Genomic DNA, 16,413 nt, shown 5'->3' on the forward strand with positions numbered 1-16,413 from the left:
AGTGTATACGCAGACAAGGGAGAAAATTCCCTGATTTCCCTGTTAAAAATACACTTCCCCCACCCCACCCCCTCAGGACTATAAAACTCATCAATCCTTTGCATGGTGAAGGTACTATACACAGAAGGTACTATACACAGATGTAGAACTTCCCAGCACTTTAGGAAACGAAACCCAGCAAAAAACACATTTTTGAAAGATCTTTGAAGTGCAGCAACATGTACACTGCATTTTTTCATATTATGAAAATATAAATACGAATTCCACCAAACACAGCACATTAGTTTCCAAAGCACTGAAATCTGGATTGCAATTAGCTTTTATAAGCCAATCATAGCTCATATCACATGATCTCGCCAGCCGACGACAGCAGATATTCGGAGCATAGGACACGTGATGTAGTCAGCCAATAACATCATCACTGTTAATTAGTGCAAACATACAAATAGGAAAACTTAATGGTTTAAATTAATATAGTTAGTGTAGCTACAAGAAAAGCTTTCACGTATAAGCTTTTCTTTGCAGGTTTTACACTTTAAGATGCATCACACAAATGTGCCAGTAAAATTTTAAATAATGCCATAAATGTCTGGTCTTCTGGTCTTGAAATTTTTTCTAATTTTCTGGTCCTCATAGTGTTAAGTTTTAAATGAGAGTCAAATACTATGTGATTTAAGAAATTAAGCCAACGTTCTCACACATAACATAATTCATCTTGCACAAAAGGAAATTACTTTGAAAGTAACGCTTTTCAAACCACCATTCGCAATATGTTTCCGCGACCTGTTGGAAAGACATTCATTGCAGCAGTTTCCAGAGAGCACCAGAAAATAGATATTACTGTGTGTGCACAGCTAAGGTGCTGTAGGAAGCCCATACGTTCATACGTATAAAGCATTAAGATATCTTACATTACATCATAAAAGAAACAGGACATCAGAGGCCACCCCAAGAGTATCGGAATTTGGCAAATCATAGTAAAATGCATAATTCGGTTTAAAGTGCACATTTTTATGCCCAAATTCACAATTAAGTAGGCCCCAACCTGATATTAATAAGATTTACAGCGTGGTTTTCAGGATGCAAATTTTCTTGGAGTGCCAGTACTGTGTTATCTCATGTTTGGTTCATTATTATGGCATAATGCCATATATGCCAGGAGATGAAAACATGCACTTGAAGCTAGCCAATGGTGTGGAATGAAACACTTCGTTCCAAATAAATTGACTGTTTCGGCACAAAAGATTAACAAAAGACAAATTTCTTCAGCAAAATTGCAAAAATAGTTTCCCTGTTCTGCAAGACAATTAATGCTAGACTGACAGGAATAAAACAGAATCATAAAACTGAAAAAATAACACATTTTAGCCTTCATAATTAGGTGAATGTATTTTAATTCATTTGGTAGCTTCCAGCCACAGAAATCCATTTTGTTTTCATTTGAAGCGAGAGCTTGAAATGAAGCCAAACCACAAAATCACTAAATGTAGACACAGGTCACCTGGAGACTTTCTCCTCCCCACCACAACTCAGACTGCTCTCTGCATGCGCGAATCTGGCAGCTTGAGCGTGTCAGAAAAGTCTTTTTGGGCAGCACCTGACTGCTTGTTGCAAGTGGCAATACATTTAACAGCCACACCTCAAGTAGACAGAAGCAGGAGAAGGTACCGCTCATACGCGACTAAACTGTGTATGTGCGTGAGCCAACTGACAACTGCTCAAACTAAGCTAATGTAAACAACTGTGATGTCATACTCATAAAAAGCAGTTTATTGTTATGAAGTACTGCATAGTCCTTATCCTAAATCCTTTGACACATTTTGCTGTTATCAGACGACTGTGTGTGCATTTCTTTTGCAGCTTAAATTTTTTTCTCCGATTTATGCTTTATTGTTCCAGTATTACAGGAAACAGTAATATTCTTTATTAGGATTTCAGTTCTTACCAGACAAAATTACAAAATTTAACTGAACACTGGAAAATTCACATGTTGTTGTTGTGGTCTTCAGTCCTGAGACTGGTTTGATGCAGCTCTCCATGCTACTCTATCCTGTGCAAGCTTCTTCATCTCCCAGTACCTACTGCAACCTACATCTTTCTGAGTCTGCTTAGTGTATTCATCTCTTGGTCTCCCCCTACCATTTTTACCCTCCACGCTGCCCTCCAATACTAAATTGGTGATCCCTTGATGCCTCAGAACATGTCCTACCAACCGATCCCTTCTTCTGGTCAAGTTGTGCCACAAACTTCTCTTCTCCCCAATCCTATTCAATACTTCCTCATTAGTTATGTGATCCACCCACCTAATCTTCAGCATTCTTCTGTAGCACCACATTTCGAAAGCTTCTATTCTCTTCTTGTCCAAACTATTTACCGTCCATGTTTCGCTTCCATACATGGCTACACTCCATACAAATACTTTCAGAAATGACTTCCTGACACTTAAATCTATACTCGATGTTAACAAATTTTTCTTCTTCAGAAACGCTTTCCTTGCCATTGCCAGTCTACATTTTATGTCCTCTCTACTTCGACCATCATCAGTTATTTTGCTCCCCAAATAGCAAAACTCCTTTACTACTTTAAGTGTCTCATTTCCTAATCTAACACCCTCAGCATCACCCGACTTAATTTGACTACATTCCATTATCCTCGTTTTGCTTTTGTTGATGTTCATCTTATATCCTCCCTTCAAGACACTATCCATTCCGTTCAACTGCTCTTCCAAGTCCTTTGCTGCCTCTGACAGAATTACAATGTCATCGGCGAACCTCAACGTTTTTATTTCTTCTCCATGGATTTTAATACCTACTCCGAATTTTTCTTTTGTTTCCTTTACTGCTTGCTCAATATACAGATTGAATAGCATCGGGGAGAGGCTACAACCCTGTCTTACTCCCTTCCCAACCACTGCTTCTCTTTCATGCCCCTCGACTCTTATAACTGCCATCTGGTTTCTATACAAATTGTAAATAGCCTTTCACTCCCTGTATTTTACCCCTGCCACCTTTAGAATTTGAAAGAGAGTATTCCAGTCAACATTGTCAAAAGCTTTCTCTAAGTCTACAAATACTAGAAACGTAGGTTTGCCTTTCCTTAATCTTTCTTCTAAGATAAGTCGTAGGGTCAGTATTGCCTCACGTGTTCCAGTATTTCTACGGAATCCAAACTGATCTTCCCAGAGGTCGGCTTCTACTAATTTTTCCATTCGTCTGTAAATAATTCGTGTTAGTATTTTGCAGCTGTGACTTATTAAACTGATTGTTCGGTAATTTTCACATCTGTCAACACCTGCTTTCTTTGGGATTGGAATTATTATATTCTTCTTGAAGTCTGAGGGTATTTCGCCTGTTTCATACATCTTGCTCACCAGATGGTAGAGTTTTGTCAGGACTGGCTCTCCCAAGGCCGTCAGTAGTTCCAATGGAATGTTGTCTACTCCGGGGGCCTTGTTTCGACTCAGGTCTTTCAGTGCTCTGTCAAACTCTTCACGCAGTATCGTATCTCCCATTTCATCTTCATCTACATCCTCTTCCATTTCCATATTATTGTCCTCAAGTACATCGCCCTTGTATAGACCCTCTATATACTCCTTCCACCTTTCTGCTTTCCCCTCTTTGCTTAGAACTGGGTTTCCATCTGAGCTCTTGATATTCATACAAGTGGCTCTCTTTTCTCCAAAGGTCTCATTAATTTTCCTGTAGGCAGTATCTATCTTACCCCTAGTGAGATAAGCCTCTACATCCTTACATTTGTCCTCTAGCCATGCCTGCTTAGCCATTTTGCACTTCCTGTCGATCTCATTTTTGAGACGTTTGTATTCCTTTTTGCCTGCTTCACTTACTGCATTTTTATATTTTCTCCTTTCATCAATTAAATTCAATATTTCTTCTGTTACCCAAGGATTTCTACTAGCCCTCTTCTTTTTACCTACTTGATCCTCTGCTGCCTTCACTACTTCATCCCTCAAAGCTACCCATTCTTCTTCTACTGTATTTCTTTCCCCCATTCCTGTCAATTGTTCCCTTATGCTCTCCCTGAAACTCTGTACAACCTCTGGTTCTTTCAGTTTATCCAGGTCCCATCTCCTTAAATTCCCTTTTTTTTTGCAGTTTCTTCAGTTTTAATCTACAGGTCATAACCAATAAATTGTGGTCAGAGTCCACATCTGCCCCTGGAAATGTCTTACAACTTAAAACCTGGTTCCTAAATCTCTGTCTTACCATTATATAATCTATCTGATACCTTTTAGTATCTCCAGGGTTCTTCCATGTATACAACCTTCTATCATGATTCTTAAACCAAGTGTTAGCTATGATTAAGTTGTGCTCTGTGCAAAATTCTACCAGGCGGCTTCCTCTTTCATTTCTTAGCCCCAATCCATATTCACCTACTACGTTTCCTTCTCTCCCTTTTCCTACACTCGAATTCCAGTCACCCATGACTATTAAATTTTCGTCTCCCTTCACTATCTGAATAATTTCTTTTATTTCATCACACATTTCTTCAATTTCTTCGTCATCTGCAGAGCTAGTTGGCATATAAACTTGTACTACTGTAGTAGGTGTGGGCTTCGTATCTATCTTGGCCACAATAATGCGTTCACTATGCTGTTTGTAGTAGCTTACCCGCATTCCTATTTTCCTATTCATTATTAAACCTACTCCTGCATTACCCCTATTTGACTTTGTGTTTATAACCCTGTAGTCACCTGACCAGAAGTCTTGTTCCTCCTGCCACCGAACTTCACTAATTCCCACTATATCTAACTTTAACCTATCCATTTCCCTTTTTAAATTTTCTAACCTACCTGCGCGATTAAGGGATCTGACATTCCACGCTCCGATCCGTAGAACGCCAGTTTTCTTTCTCCTGATAACGACATCCTCTTGAGTAGTCCCCGCCCGGAGATCCGAATGGGGGACTATTTTACCTCCAGAATATTTTACCCAAGAGGACGCCATCATCATTTAATCATACAGTAAAGCTGCATGCCCTCGGGAAAAATTACGGCCGTAGTTTCCCCTTGCTTTCAGCCATTCGCAGTACCAGCACAGCAAGGCCGTTTTGGTTATTGTTACAAGGCCAGATCAGTCAATCATCCAGACTGTTGCCCTTGCAACTACTGAAAAGGCTGCTGCCCCTCTTCAGGAACCACACGTTTGTCTGGCCTCTCAACAGATACCCCTCCGTTGTGGTTGTACCTACGGTACGGCTATCTGTATCGCTGAGGCACACAAGCCTCCCCACCAACGGCAAGGTCCATGGTTCATGGATTCACACAATTCACATAATTCTAAAAAATTTCTGTGTTTTTTCCCAGTTTTCTCCTGGATAAAAAAATTATTGGGTTTTTTTGGGACTTCCTGGTTGTTCCAGGGTGCACACACACCCAGTTTATTTACTGGATCACCCATTTCTGCTGCTATTTGTATGGTCAAAAATTACAGATTGCAACAAACCACATGTCGCAAAAATGGTTGTTGGAATTTAAAGATGCTTCTGGCATGGTCACTCAAACTGAGCAAATTTGATTACAAAGTTATTCATAAACTTGGTAAGAGGCATGCCAATGCTGATACTTTACGCAGAAAAATCACAGTATTACAGACACTGGACAAAAGTGTGACTATGGCAGAAGGCACAGGCATCTGACACACTGTCATGCAATACTACAGCCACAGTTCATGACCCATGATGGTTTACTCTATGCAGACCATGCATGATGGTTCCAACAGCTTTCAGTAATGAAATTTTGCAAGAAGTATCAACCATTTAACACAGTAGCACGAGCTATGCTAAACAGTTGGATCTCAAGTTTGGTGTACCTGATACCATAATTACTCAGCAATAAATTTCATTTCTGAGTTAATGAAACAACTGTGCAATTTGCTTCATATTCAGAAACTCTGAACAATTCCTTTTCATCCACAAGGAAATGGACTAACAGAGTGGGTGCACAGAATTATTTCTAGAATTTAAGGTACTATATTAATAGCCTACACAGCAGTCAAGATATATATATCTTAAATTCAAAGACTTGGCGTGCAACTCAACTCAACATTTCGCCATATGAGGTGGTTTACAGTAGAAAGATGCTATCTTTCTGTGTCATAATAAAGCCCAAACTTAGAGCCAATAGTGAATAAGTAAAAGAACTTACAAAACGTTTACACAAAGTTCAGCGAAGAGTAAAACGAGCTAACACAAAAGCCTTAGAACTTCAGGAACAGAAGGGGCAACATGTACGCAAACTTCCACAGAGTCAAATTGGTCAGTAATTACTGCAAACCAACCTATACACTCCTAGATGTAACCAAGTATCATGATCTACACCAAATCACTGAAATTAGTTCACCAGTAATTGTTAAATTACAATTATTCATGTACGTAGAGTCAAACCACTCAAAGGAGCTGTGGATGCATTATCACAAGTTCCATCAGTCACACCACTGAAGTGTCTAAAAGAATTAGGAAACTGCCTTTTAATGACAATCAAGTTACTCACATTGTGTCTCAAGCACTCAAGCCACTGGATAAGTAGTTTGTGATCAGATTTTCAAGTTGTTCTGGAGTTTTAATACGCATTTCTTGTCTTTACTTTTTTAAAGTATTACTATGAATTTATTGATTTATTACGTACCATGGGGTTCGGAAGTTTTTCTGTCCATTATTGTTCAATAAGTAGGGTTCTTAGGCGGCATGTGGCATACCAACATGGACGTCAAGGAGGATTATCATAGTCCTGATATTGCTACACTCCATCAGGGGAGGGAAAGGAATACAGTTCAGAACCAACATCTACATTTTGGAATACTGTTCTCCAGACTGCCAAACATGCTATTAACAAGCGACTGGTAGCGATTAAGATTAACTTTCAACATATGGAAGTAAGAAACAAGGTTTGCATGTTACAAGATGCACCACTGGAATTATGTACTGAAGCACAATTAAAAAAAAAAAAAAATACAGAACAAGTATCAAGAGTTGGGACACTCATACGAAAAATCTAGAGCTCAGCTGAAACAATTAACAGAAACAGTATCACAGGCACTAGTACTAAGACTTGGGAGAATGTTTAAGAGAAAGCATTATGATTTGTCCACACAGAGTGACACAGACTAACACTTTAGTGTGTGAACTGCAACTGTTGTTAGGGAAAACGGAACTGGCAGAGTACACAAGAGAAGTGCTGGCTCCACAACTTAAGTTCCAGTAGGTTGGAATGTACTGGATTTATTCAGTTTTCTCACCAGAAGCCATAATCATGAATAATTACAAGAACAGAAAATCCAAGGGAGTGACAAAAGTAGAATTAAGAAACAGTGGTATACTGATAAACGGTACAACTTAAGATACAGTCCAAACCTAATTTCACCTTCCACAATCCAGTTTTCACAACCTCCATTCTGTTTGCCGGAAAAACCTTTACAAATATTACCACCATAAAACAATGTTTCTTAAGATCCTGAACCGTGACTTATTATAATCATCTTTGGACAACCGTATAACATTGCAAAATGGAAGAATTACCTTGAAACAAACGTTCTAGCATAGTCAACAATATAAACAACAGTATATCATCAAAACTAAGCATTACTACTGGTGTTGCCTTATTTCTAGCAGCACTTTGAGTACTCCCCTTTTGTTTTAAATGGTGAACTACCCCCCCCCCCCCTCCCTCTGACTTACCAGTACATCAGATACTTGTCAAGTAGCTAACTAATGTAAATAAAAGAGAGTGCAACCTAATAAAATTGTAAACTTGTATAATACACTTGGTGTATAATTAATTAACAGACAGTGCAGAATTAAGAAGCAAAACAAAGACTTTGTTAATCAGCTTCCATGAAGATTTAAGTGGAAAAAATTTGTACAGTGTATAACTGTTCACGTAACAGGTATGTAATAAGCCTGTTTCAGAAACAAACCAATGAAAATTAAGGGCGAATTTTCTAATGGATAGACAAGTGTTGTACCACAGAAAGCTTTACTGGGTGAATGAAATTTTTAAAGGTTTTCCCCAACCAGCACTGAGCCACAGCAAAGCAGGCTCAAGAGCAGTGTCGCAACTGGACTGTCAAACAAGCAGGAGAGTCGATACTGCAATATTGTAGCACACAACTGCAGTCATTCCCCCACACAGCTTGAGGGAGAGGTATGAATCACCAATTCAGCAAGAGGACTTCATTGTGTAAAGATCATAATGCCATTTTGACAGTGCTGCAATGTGCCAAAAACCATGTAAATCTTACACAAGAATACCTTACAGCCTACTGATATTGCAGAAAAGCATCAACTAAAAAGCTGAAAGCCGGGGTGCAGTGGAGACCGCAGATGAACCTAGAAAACAAGACCGCATTTGCCAACACACAATGTCACTGCCTCAGGCAGACAATTATGAATATTCATGCTCCTGAGTTCCTCTATCTTGCAGCTGCAGTGACTCCGCATCAAGGCAAGATGTGTGATATGCCATCTACCATTGTCAGGTGACTACTACTTTTGAGACCGCAGCCAGCCTGGTCTGCTGGACTTAGCCACTGTGACCTGGCAACCTCTCATCTGCTGATATGAAGACCAAAGAGTGTTCTACAATTGGCTCATGGAGGTCAAACTGGTGGTGCTTGAGGCACTATCACAGTCATGCTGTGCTCAGGAGGTGTACTATTTGCTGCTGCCCCTCCTGTATCCATGAGATAGAAGCTGATTGGAGCACTCGCTACAAGGTCCTCAAATGTGCCCTGGTCAAAAGCATCATCACGCTGGTCGGCATCGACGCCACATGAGCAACACCTGCAGCCAGGTGGGCAAGCTATCCTGCACAGTACCACACAGCTCCATGAGCCACCATTACCTCACCAAAGACCTCGAGAAACTGCTGAGCATGTGGGTCAGCGAAGTCCACTCTGTGTGCTTTGTCTATAGCCCTCCTCGAAGCTGCCACAGAAAAGATAATTCATTGTAACTGAAGTTAATAAATGCCTAATTCACTTATGCTGTCTGCCTGACTGGTCATCATCACAGTGCTCCACCCTTCAACATCCTGCATCCACAGGAGTCACACCCTAGCGACCTCTTGTACTCCTGTAGTTGCTGTTTCTGGGTGAATAGAGATTTGGGAACAGAAGAAGTGTCCTGTTGTGTTTGTACATCTTCATTATCAGGCAGGATGGGAACATTATTGAGAATAGCATCACTCCACACTTAGGCACTATTACTCCCCCTCCCCCGACAAGTTGAACTTTCATGGAGAAATTTTGGAGTGCTCAGTTCTCTCTTTATTTCATAGTATTTGCCGTCCACTAAACTTGCACTGCTTACACACTTTTTTTTTTTTTGCAGTTTCCATTAGTTATTTTAAAGGAGTTACTGTCATCATTTCCTACCATTTCAAGAGCACTTTGTACACTTGTGGAGCTTTTATAGTTCATTACAGTTACTGCTTTATAGCAGTTGCTGTCCACAAAATTTACAGTTTTCACACTTTTTTTCATTTTCCACTTTCTGTGGACTGCTTTTGTACACAACTTTTGTCCACTTATCTAAAGAAGCCTCATTTTCTCAATCGGATTTCATTATACCCTGCTTCAACATCAGTTCACATTTTTCGAATGTAAGTTGTTAATACTGCTGAAATCGCATAAGTTATTTAGTAGATACTAGAAAAGTGATGCAACAGTCCTTAACAGTAACTGAAGAAGACAATTCAGAAATCCAAGAAAAACCAAAAGGCAACATGGTCAAGAATAAAAGGTAAAGCAGAGCTATCCTGTTAAGTGCATAATGGGAAAACTACATGAGAAGAAATTGGCAACATTTGATACACAGTGCCTATAGCAGGATTTTAAAGGTTTAGCTGCAAATGTGCTATTGCACTCTGAAATAAATAATACATTACAAGAACAATAGAGTACAATAACATACAGTGCAGGCAATGACTGGTGGGATGTTCCCTGCTGTATTTGACAGATGCTCAGAGGGGCACTTCGTGTATTAATTCCAATGCTGATGTGTACTCATCTGAAATTACTGACTTGTTTATCTAGAGTATATATCCCCTACTGATATTTTCTTTTATCTTTTTGTGGACTTCATCTCTTTTGTAGTTTGGCCTGTGCTGGAAGTGGAATAGCACTTATCTATTTCCAATAAGCTACTAACTAACAGAAGTTACTCTTGAAGACGAGTGTAGCCAACTATAAGACTTCAGAGCAGACTGACTCTTCTCACTGACATGCCGAAGTCCATTGTCATGGTGTGCTCTATTCCATAAAGTGAAGCATGTCTCCAAGGCAGGAGTACAGCTGCATGGACTAATCTCCAAACCAGCAGGTGTTGCAAAGTGTGATCGAACTGGCACCATTGCCCTGTCTTGCAGAAACAATGAGCCCATCTGCACTCAGTTAATCGCACAGATAGCACGAAATCTCCACACAATGTGCATGTTCAAAATTACTAAAGCAACTAATAAAAATTAATTTCATATTCACTGTAAAGCAGAACCATGTCATAAAAATAAGACCCAAATGTAAGAAATTAACTCTAGCCTATAGAGGAATCCAAGCTTTCACACACTATAAATGATAATTCATGATACAAACCTCCTGATCAACAAAACCACATAAATGTGAACTATGATCAAGAAAGAGCAATCACAAAATAACACACTAAGAACTTACCTTCATCTTCAGAGTTGCTTCCCTGTGAGTCAAACATGTCATGTGTCATTATTCTCTTAAGTCTGGTCAGTTTTTTTCCTTTCTGCAGATTTCCATCCACTGCAAAACACACACAAAAGAAACAATGACAATACAGCCACAAGCTATACAAACTCACCATATTATATGTGTAGTTCAAAGAAATAGTAACCACTGCCAAAACTAACTTTTCGCATTCTAATCAATATTAATAATAAATTTTGAGGTTTTCCTACTATCTTAGTATTTTTCACCTTCTTGTAATATGGGTCTACAATTTCTATCATTTTTTTAGAAGTACTAACATATTAATATACACTAGAAAAAATGGTGACACTCTGAGAAGGTACTAGTTTCACCAGACAACGTCTGATGCACAGACAAAACTAGTTGTATCTACTGGAATCCCACTGAAAACAACAGCTGAAAGCAAGATCACATCATTTTAATAATCTTAGTATCTTTTGCAAGATAAAAGGTAAAATGTTTTGGTAAGATAAATCACACATCTGTCAAATTTTACAAGAGCATTAGTTCCACTTTCTACTTTCTTGCCATCAGGTGAAGATATGGCAATGTAAGAAATAAGAATGTGAAATGTTTCTTGTTTTGCGGTCAGTATGCTGTTTGTCATTTGGTAACATGTGTTGATTTCTTCTGTGAAGCGACTGTTGGTGTAAAGAGTTAAGATGGGTGAAGTTTTTTGTACAAAATGCAATGGCTACTGACGAGAAAGACCATGCAGCACTGCTGGTAAAGTTGTTTTATCAGAACAGAAGAAATAGCAGCACTGACAGAAAAAGCTGTGAAGGGGCACCATGTCAATAAATGGGGTAAAGAATATGATCAAGAAATCTGAAGAAACAGAAAATTGGGTGGTGCAACAGGGAGAGGTAGGCAGCCCATTCCCATGGCATCTGATGAAGTGGGTGTAGCAACAGCTGACTGTGCAGCACATGCCTCAAATTCTGCAACCATTGCTTGAGCTGTATCACAGGAATTCTCTCCCCCCTGCTCAACATTTCAAAAGATTTTGCTGCCCATTTTACATTGGTATCCCTAAAATACTCAAGAGTGTACTAACAAAGCACCCAGAGAGGCTACAATGCTGTGACTCTGCCCTTCATTTTTTGGCATGCATGGAAATGGATCATACGTAGCCAGGAAATATTCTTTGGATAGATGATGCACATTTTACACTGCAAGGTGACATGGATGCACAGAACTGTCGCATGTGGGTTCTATTCTGCCACATGTTGTGCAGGAACATCCACTACACTCACGGATGACACCTCACAGGTCTGTTAGGTGTACAGTGACATCTGCACAATATAAGGACCTCCTTGTGCAACACGTGAATCCAGCTTTGCAAAACTGCAACTGCGGCAACACCACTATTTTCATGCAAGAGGGGGAGAAACCACATGTCAATTGCAAGGTGAAAGATTTGCTCCAAACACCTTCATTAACAATCACATCATCTCTAGGCTATTTCATGAAATGTGACCTTCTAGATCCCCTGACCTAAATCAATGTGATTTTTGGTTTTTGGCATACCCAGAAGATCATGTCTATCAGGGATGTATCCGGACTCTCCCTGATCTGAAAGACAGCAAACGATTGCATATTACTCTAATTACATTAGATGTGCTGCAAGCAACTGTCAACCATGCCATGTTACAGATGCAGCATGTTGCCGAGTCGGAAGACCATACTGAATACGTGTTGTAACTTGTGACCACATCCTACCAAACATGCCAAAACCACCACTATCACTGTTTGATCGTTCCTCCCTTTTCCCTGCCCCCACACCACATTGACTGCTTACAGCACCGTGTTTTCACCTAGTGGCAGAAGGAAAAACTATTATTTTTTCAAGCATATTCTGCGAGCGCATAGATTAATGAATATACCTACAATGTTTCAGTGTCTTGCAATGAATGCAGCCCACACTGCAGCACTTGGAATGAGGTCAGTATAATTAACACCACCCGGTACATGACCAACTAATTAAGCTTTTAGTCGCTATGAACACATGGCCATAAAAGAATTCCTGTCAAAAGTGGAGCACAAAGACAGATTCATTAAACCCTTAGGTAGGCACCTGAACACGTATCTATTTCTGGCAAAATTCACATCTAAATTTTTGTTTAGTTGTAAATTATTAGACTACAAATTTAAAGGTTTTCAAGCTATTTGCATGATGACAATGTCCTAGTCCTTTGGAATTGACTGTTTATAAAGTGATGATTGGGAATCTTTCTCACAAGGGTGTTTGCTTTTCATAAAACTTCAATAGATTTGTCCAGAATGGTTCTTCCTCATTTTGTTCTTTTAGCTCTATTTAAGCTTTCAACAAATGATTGTTTCTGTTGAGCAGCTGTAGTGTTTTCCCATTGGTGCAAAAAGTGCTTCTCCAATTTAAGTTGTTCCCCAACACTATTTTTCCTTTTGCCACCCAGTTTGATAATTACAATATCTGAAAAATATAGATTTCAACCTTTCACAGGTATTCATAGCCACGCAAGCCATGCTTGACAATGTTACAGACAGAATGGGTAAGGGGACGGAAGAAGAACTGAAAATAACTATTCACATATAGGGAAAGACTTTTGGCATAGTCGAAATATGTTAACAGCTTTAGTTTTCTGGTCACCATAGTACCGCGAGTGGTCGCTATAAACTGGCAGTAAGCTGTGAGCATAAACAAGCTAGCATTACGATTGCCAGATGACCGAGGAATAGGCACCCAGCAAACACCCACATTCTGTGTAACTGCATTAGCAGAACTGATATACGGTCATAGTGACTGCCGACCCATTCTGGTGTTGTGACAGTTTTAATTTAACTCTGTGATGGACCAGGATTTGTCTCTTCACTCGTTTCAGTGCAAGAAAAGAAAACAACAGGCAGTTCACAATACAACGCATTTGGTAATGGCTACCGTGTAGTTACATACAGAGGTTGGCAGCATCATAAACAAGATAGTTTAGGCCTGACCGCTACTGATATTTGATGCACCCACTGTTCAAAAAAACACCTGCCATCTAAAACTGCGACTTTAAAGTGTGTGCATTACACCGACTTTTGAACTTTAGTTAGTACACACACAGATGCGATTCATGGTTCTAATATAATTGGTTCCATGGCTGAGGCCTACCTTGCTTACATGACATGAATCTCGCAAACCATTCAACTGCCCAAAACTGGCATGGCTCCAGAGCATCAAGCACACTAAAATGTCGTCGTGTCCATGCACTTTTAATTTTCCAAACATGTTTTTATACACATTACCTTTCTGAACTGGGAAACGAATAGGAAACCTGAGTCTGTATTTGGAAAAGAATTTAACCCTGTTCTTGATGTGCATCAAACAATGCAAAACCATGGATGGAATAACAACAATATGCAACAGGTAGACTGCTACTCACCACACAGAAGAGTCATTGAGTCGGAAGCAGGCACAGTGAAAAAGACAGCTACAAACTAAGCTTTCTGAGAAAGTCCTTCCAAGGCAGAAAACAGAGACATTCACACAAATACAACTCGTACACACAAATGGCCACTGTCTCCAGGCACTGGAGCCAGACTATGACTGCATCTGACAAGTAACAATCTGCCAGGTTGGGTTGTCATGGTAAGGAGGGGTCATGGGGTGAGGACAGAGAGGGATAGCAGGAGAGGGGTAGAGGAAAATGCCATGCTGCCTATGGGAGCATGAACAGACGGAGTGGGGACAGGATAGGGCTGCTAGGTGCAATGTCAGAAAGCTGTGCTGGGGGTTGGGGATGGAGGGTGGGGACGAAGGGAGTGGAAGGGGACAGAAGTACAGAATTGGAGAAGAATAGTAGGAGCGTACTGGTGGGATAGAAAGTGTGTATAGTGATGGAGGGAGCAGGAAGAGGATAGGTGCATGGAGGACAGGGAGTAGTGAAGGTTGATGCCAGGGGGCTTACAGGAACAAAGGACATGTAGGAAGAGTTCCTACCTGCATACCTCTGAAAAGCTGGTGCTGATAGGAAGAATCCACATGGTACAGGCTGTGAAGCAGTCATTAAAGTTAAGCACAATGTGTTGGGCAGCTTGTTCAGCAATTAGGTAGTCTAACCATTTCTTGGTCACAGTCTGGCAATTGCCAAAGATGAGGACAAACAGCTTGTTAGTTGTAATGCCCACGTAGAAAGCAGCACAGTGGTTTCAGCTTAGTTTGAGGATTATATGTCTGCTTCCACAGATAGACCTGCATTCGATGTGGCTGGAGATGCCTGTGACAGGACTGGAGCAGACGGTAGTGGGAGGACGTATGGGACAAGTTTTTCACCTAGGTCTATTGCAAGAATATGAACTATGAGGCAAGGGGTTGGAGTTGTGCTATTCAAGTCAGATGCAATCACAGTCGGGCTCCAGTGACTAGAGGCACTGGCCATGAGCGTGTATGTGAGTTGCGTTTGTATGAACGTTTGTGTGCTTTTATTTCAGAAGCACTGTATCACAAAGCTCAATATTATAGCAGCCTTTTTCATTGTACCTGCCTGCGACCCATTGCCTCCTCTATGTAGATAATAGTAATCTATTTTTCCATATTATTGTTCTCGATGCAGATCCACTGTATTACCCCTTCTGCTACCTCATATGAAGTTAAAGCCACCAGCAGAAATATTACATCATGAAGAAGCAGTTATATTGTAACAGTCTTTTTCATTGTACCTGACTGCAACTCACTGCCTCCTCTATGTGGAGAGTAGTAATCTATCCTTTCCACATTATTGTTGTTGATGCGAATCCACTGTCTTATCCCTTCCACTACCTCAAAATGAAGTTAAAGCTACCAGCAGAAATGTTATAACATCAAAAGAAGCAATTAGGTTTCTTAATGTATTGACGCTAAAACTGCATCTTCAGCCATCAAAGGCTGTGGAATCCACATACAGTCAACAGAATGAGCTGATATGACAATGTGAACAGGTGTCGTCCTCTTTGTAAGCAGAACTTACTCTATTCAGACAACTATGCACTTTCAGAATATTGCATATTTATTTAGAATGAGACCATCTTAACAGGCCAATAATGTGAACTTTGCATTTTCTGGGAGCGCATTTCATCTGTTTGAATTTTCAGTATCTTGATTTTCTTTTTTTATTTATTTAATTCATTGACACACTACAAAAAACTTTCAGAATTGTTAAGTATTTCTCCAGTTTATAACCTCAGGCCTGTATTTCCCACTACGTTATTTCAAACATCAATATATCCTTGCATGTGTTGTCATTTCCAGGAGCAGTAAAATATAAGCAAACACTTATCACAGAAATGCATCACTTGTTGACAGTCTCTTGGGGGGCAGTAGGAAGATTAGGAGTGTGTGAGAATAAGGCATGAGAAATCTGTCTGATGACTAGGTTTGGTATGTAGCACCTGCTTGTGAAGGTGACCTGTACACCTGTTACTATTCTGGGAGACATTTTGGACTTCCTTGATATCAATCCTTTCATTATATTTTCACAAGTATTTATTTTGAAACTGCCGAATAAGTTAGTCACTTGCACTTCTTGCACTTTAATGAGAGGTGCACTGCTGAGTTGGAACTACAGACGTAGTCTGCAAAAACAGTTCAGGTGAGAACATCCTAATTCCTTAAGGGTGTACATAATTTGGGGTAAAGGAGACCACTCACGAATAGCAGAAGCATCATGTCGTCGACAGGAGAGGGGGG

At 40.0% G+C, this 16,413-nt stretch overlaps 1 protein-coding gene across 5 annotated transcripts in view; it reads right to left on the bottom strand.

Annotated features, from left to right (window-relative positions):
* Positions 1-16,413, bottom strand: part of LOC126187931 (claspin) — a 188,668-nt gene that overhangs the window by 100,494 nt on the left and 71,761 nt on the right. For all 5 annotated transcript variants that reach the window (XM_049929294.1, XM_049929297.1, XM_049929293.1 and 2 more), the window contains one exon: positions 10,683-10,781. In XM_049929294.1, the coding sequence (XP_049785251.1) occupies positions 10,683-10,781 (99 nt within the window). The remainder of the gene's footprint in view (positions 1-10,682; positions 10,782-16,413) is intronic.

This window comes from Schistocerca cancellata, chromosome 5, assembly GCF_023864275.1.
Source record: "Schistocerca cancellata isolate TAMUIC-IGC-003103 chromosome 5, iqSchCanc2.1, whole genome shotgun sequence".
Taxonomy (NCBI): Eukaryota; Metazoa; Arthropoda; class Insecta; order Orthoptera; family Acrididae; genus Schistocerca; species Schistocerca cancellata.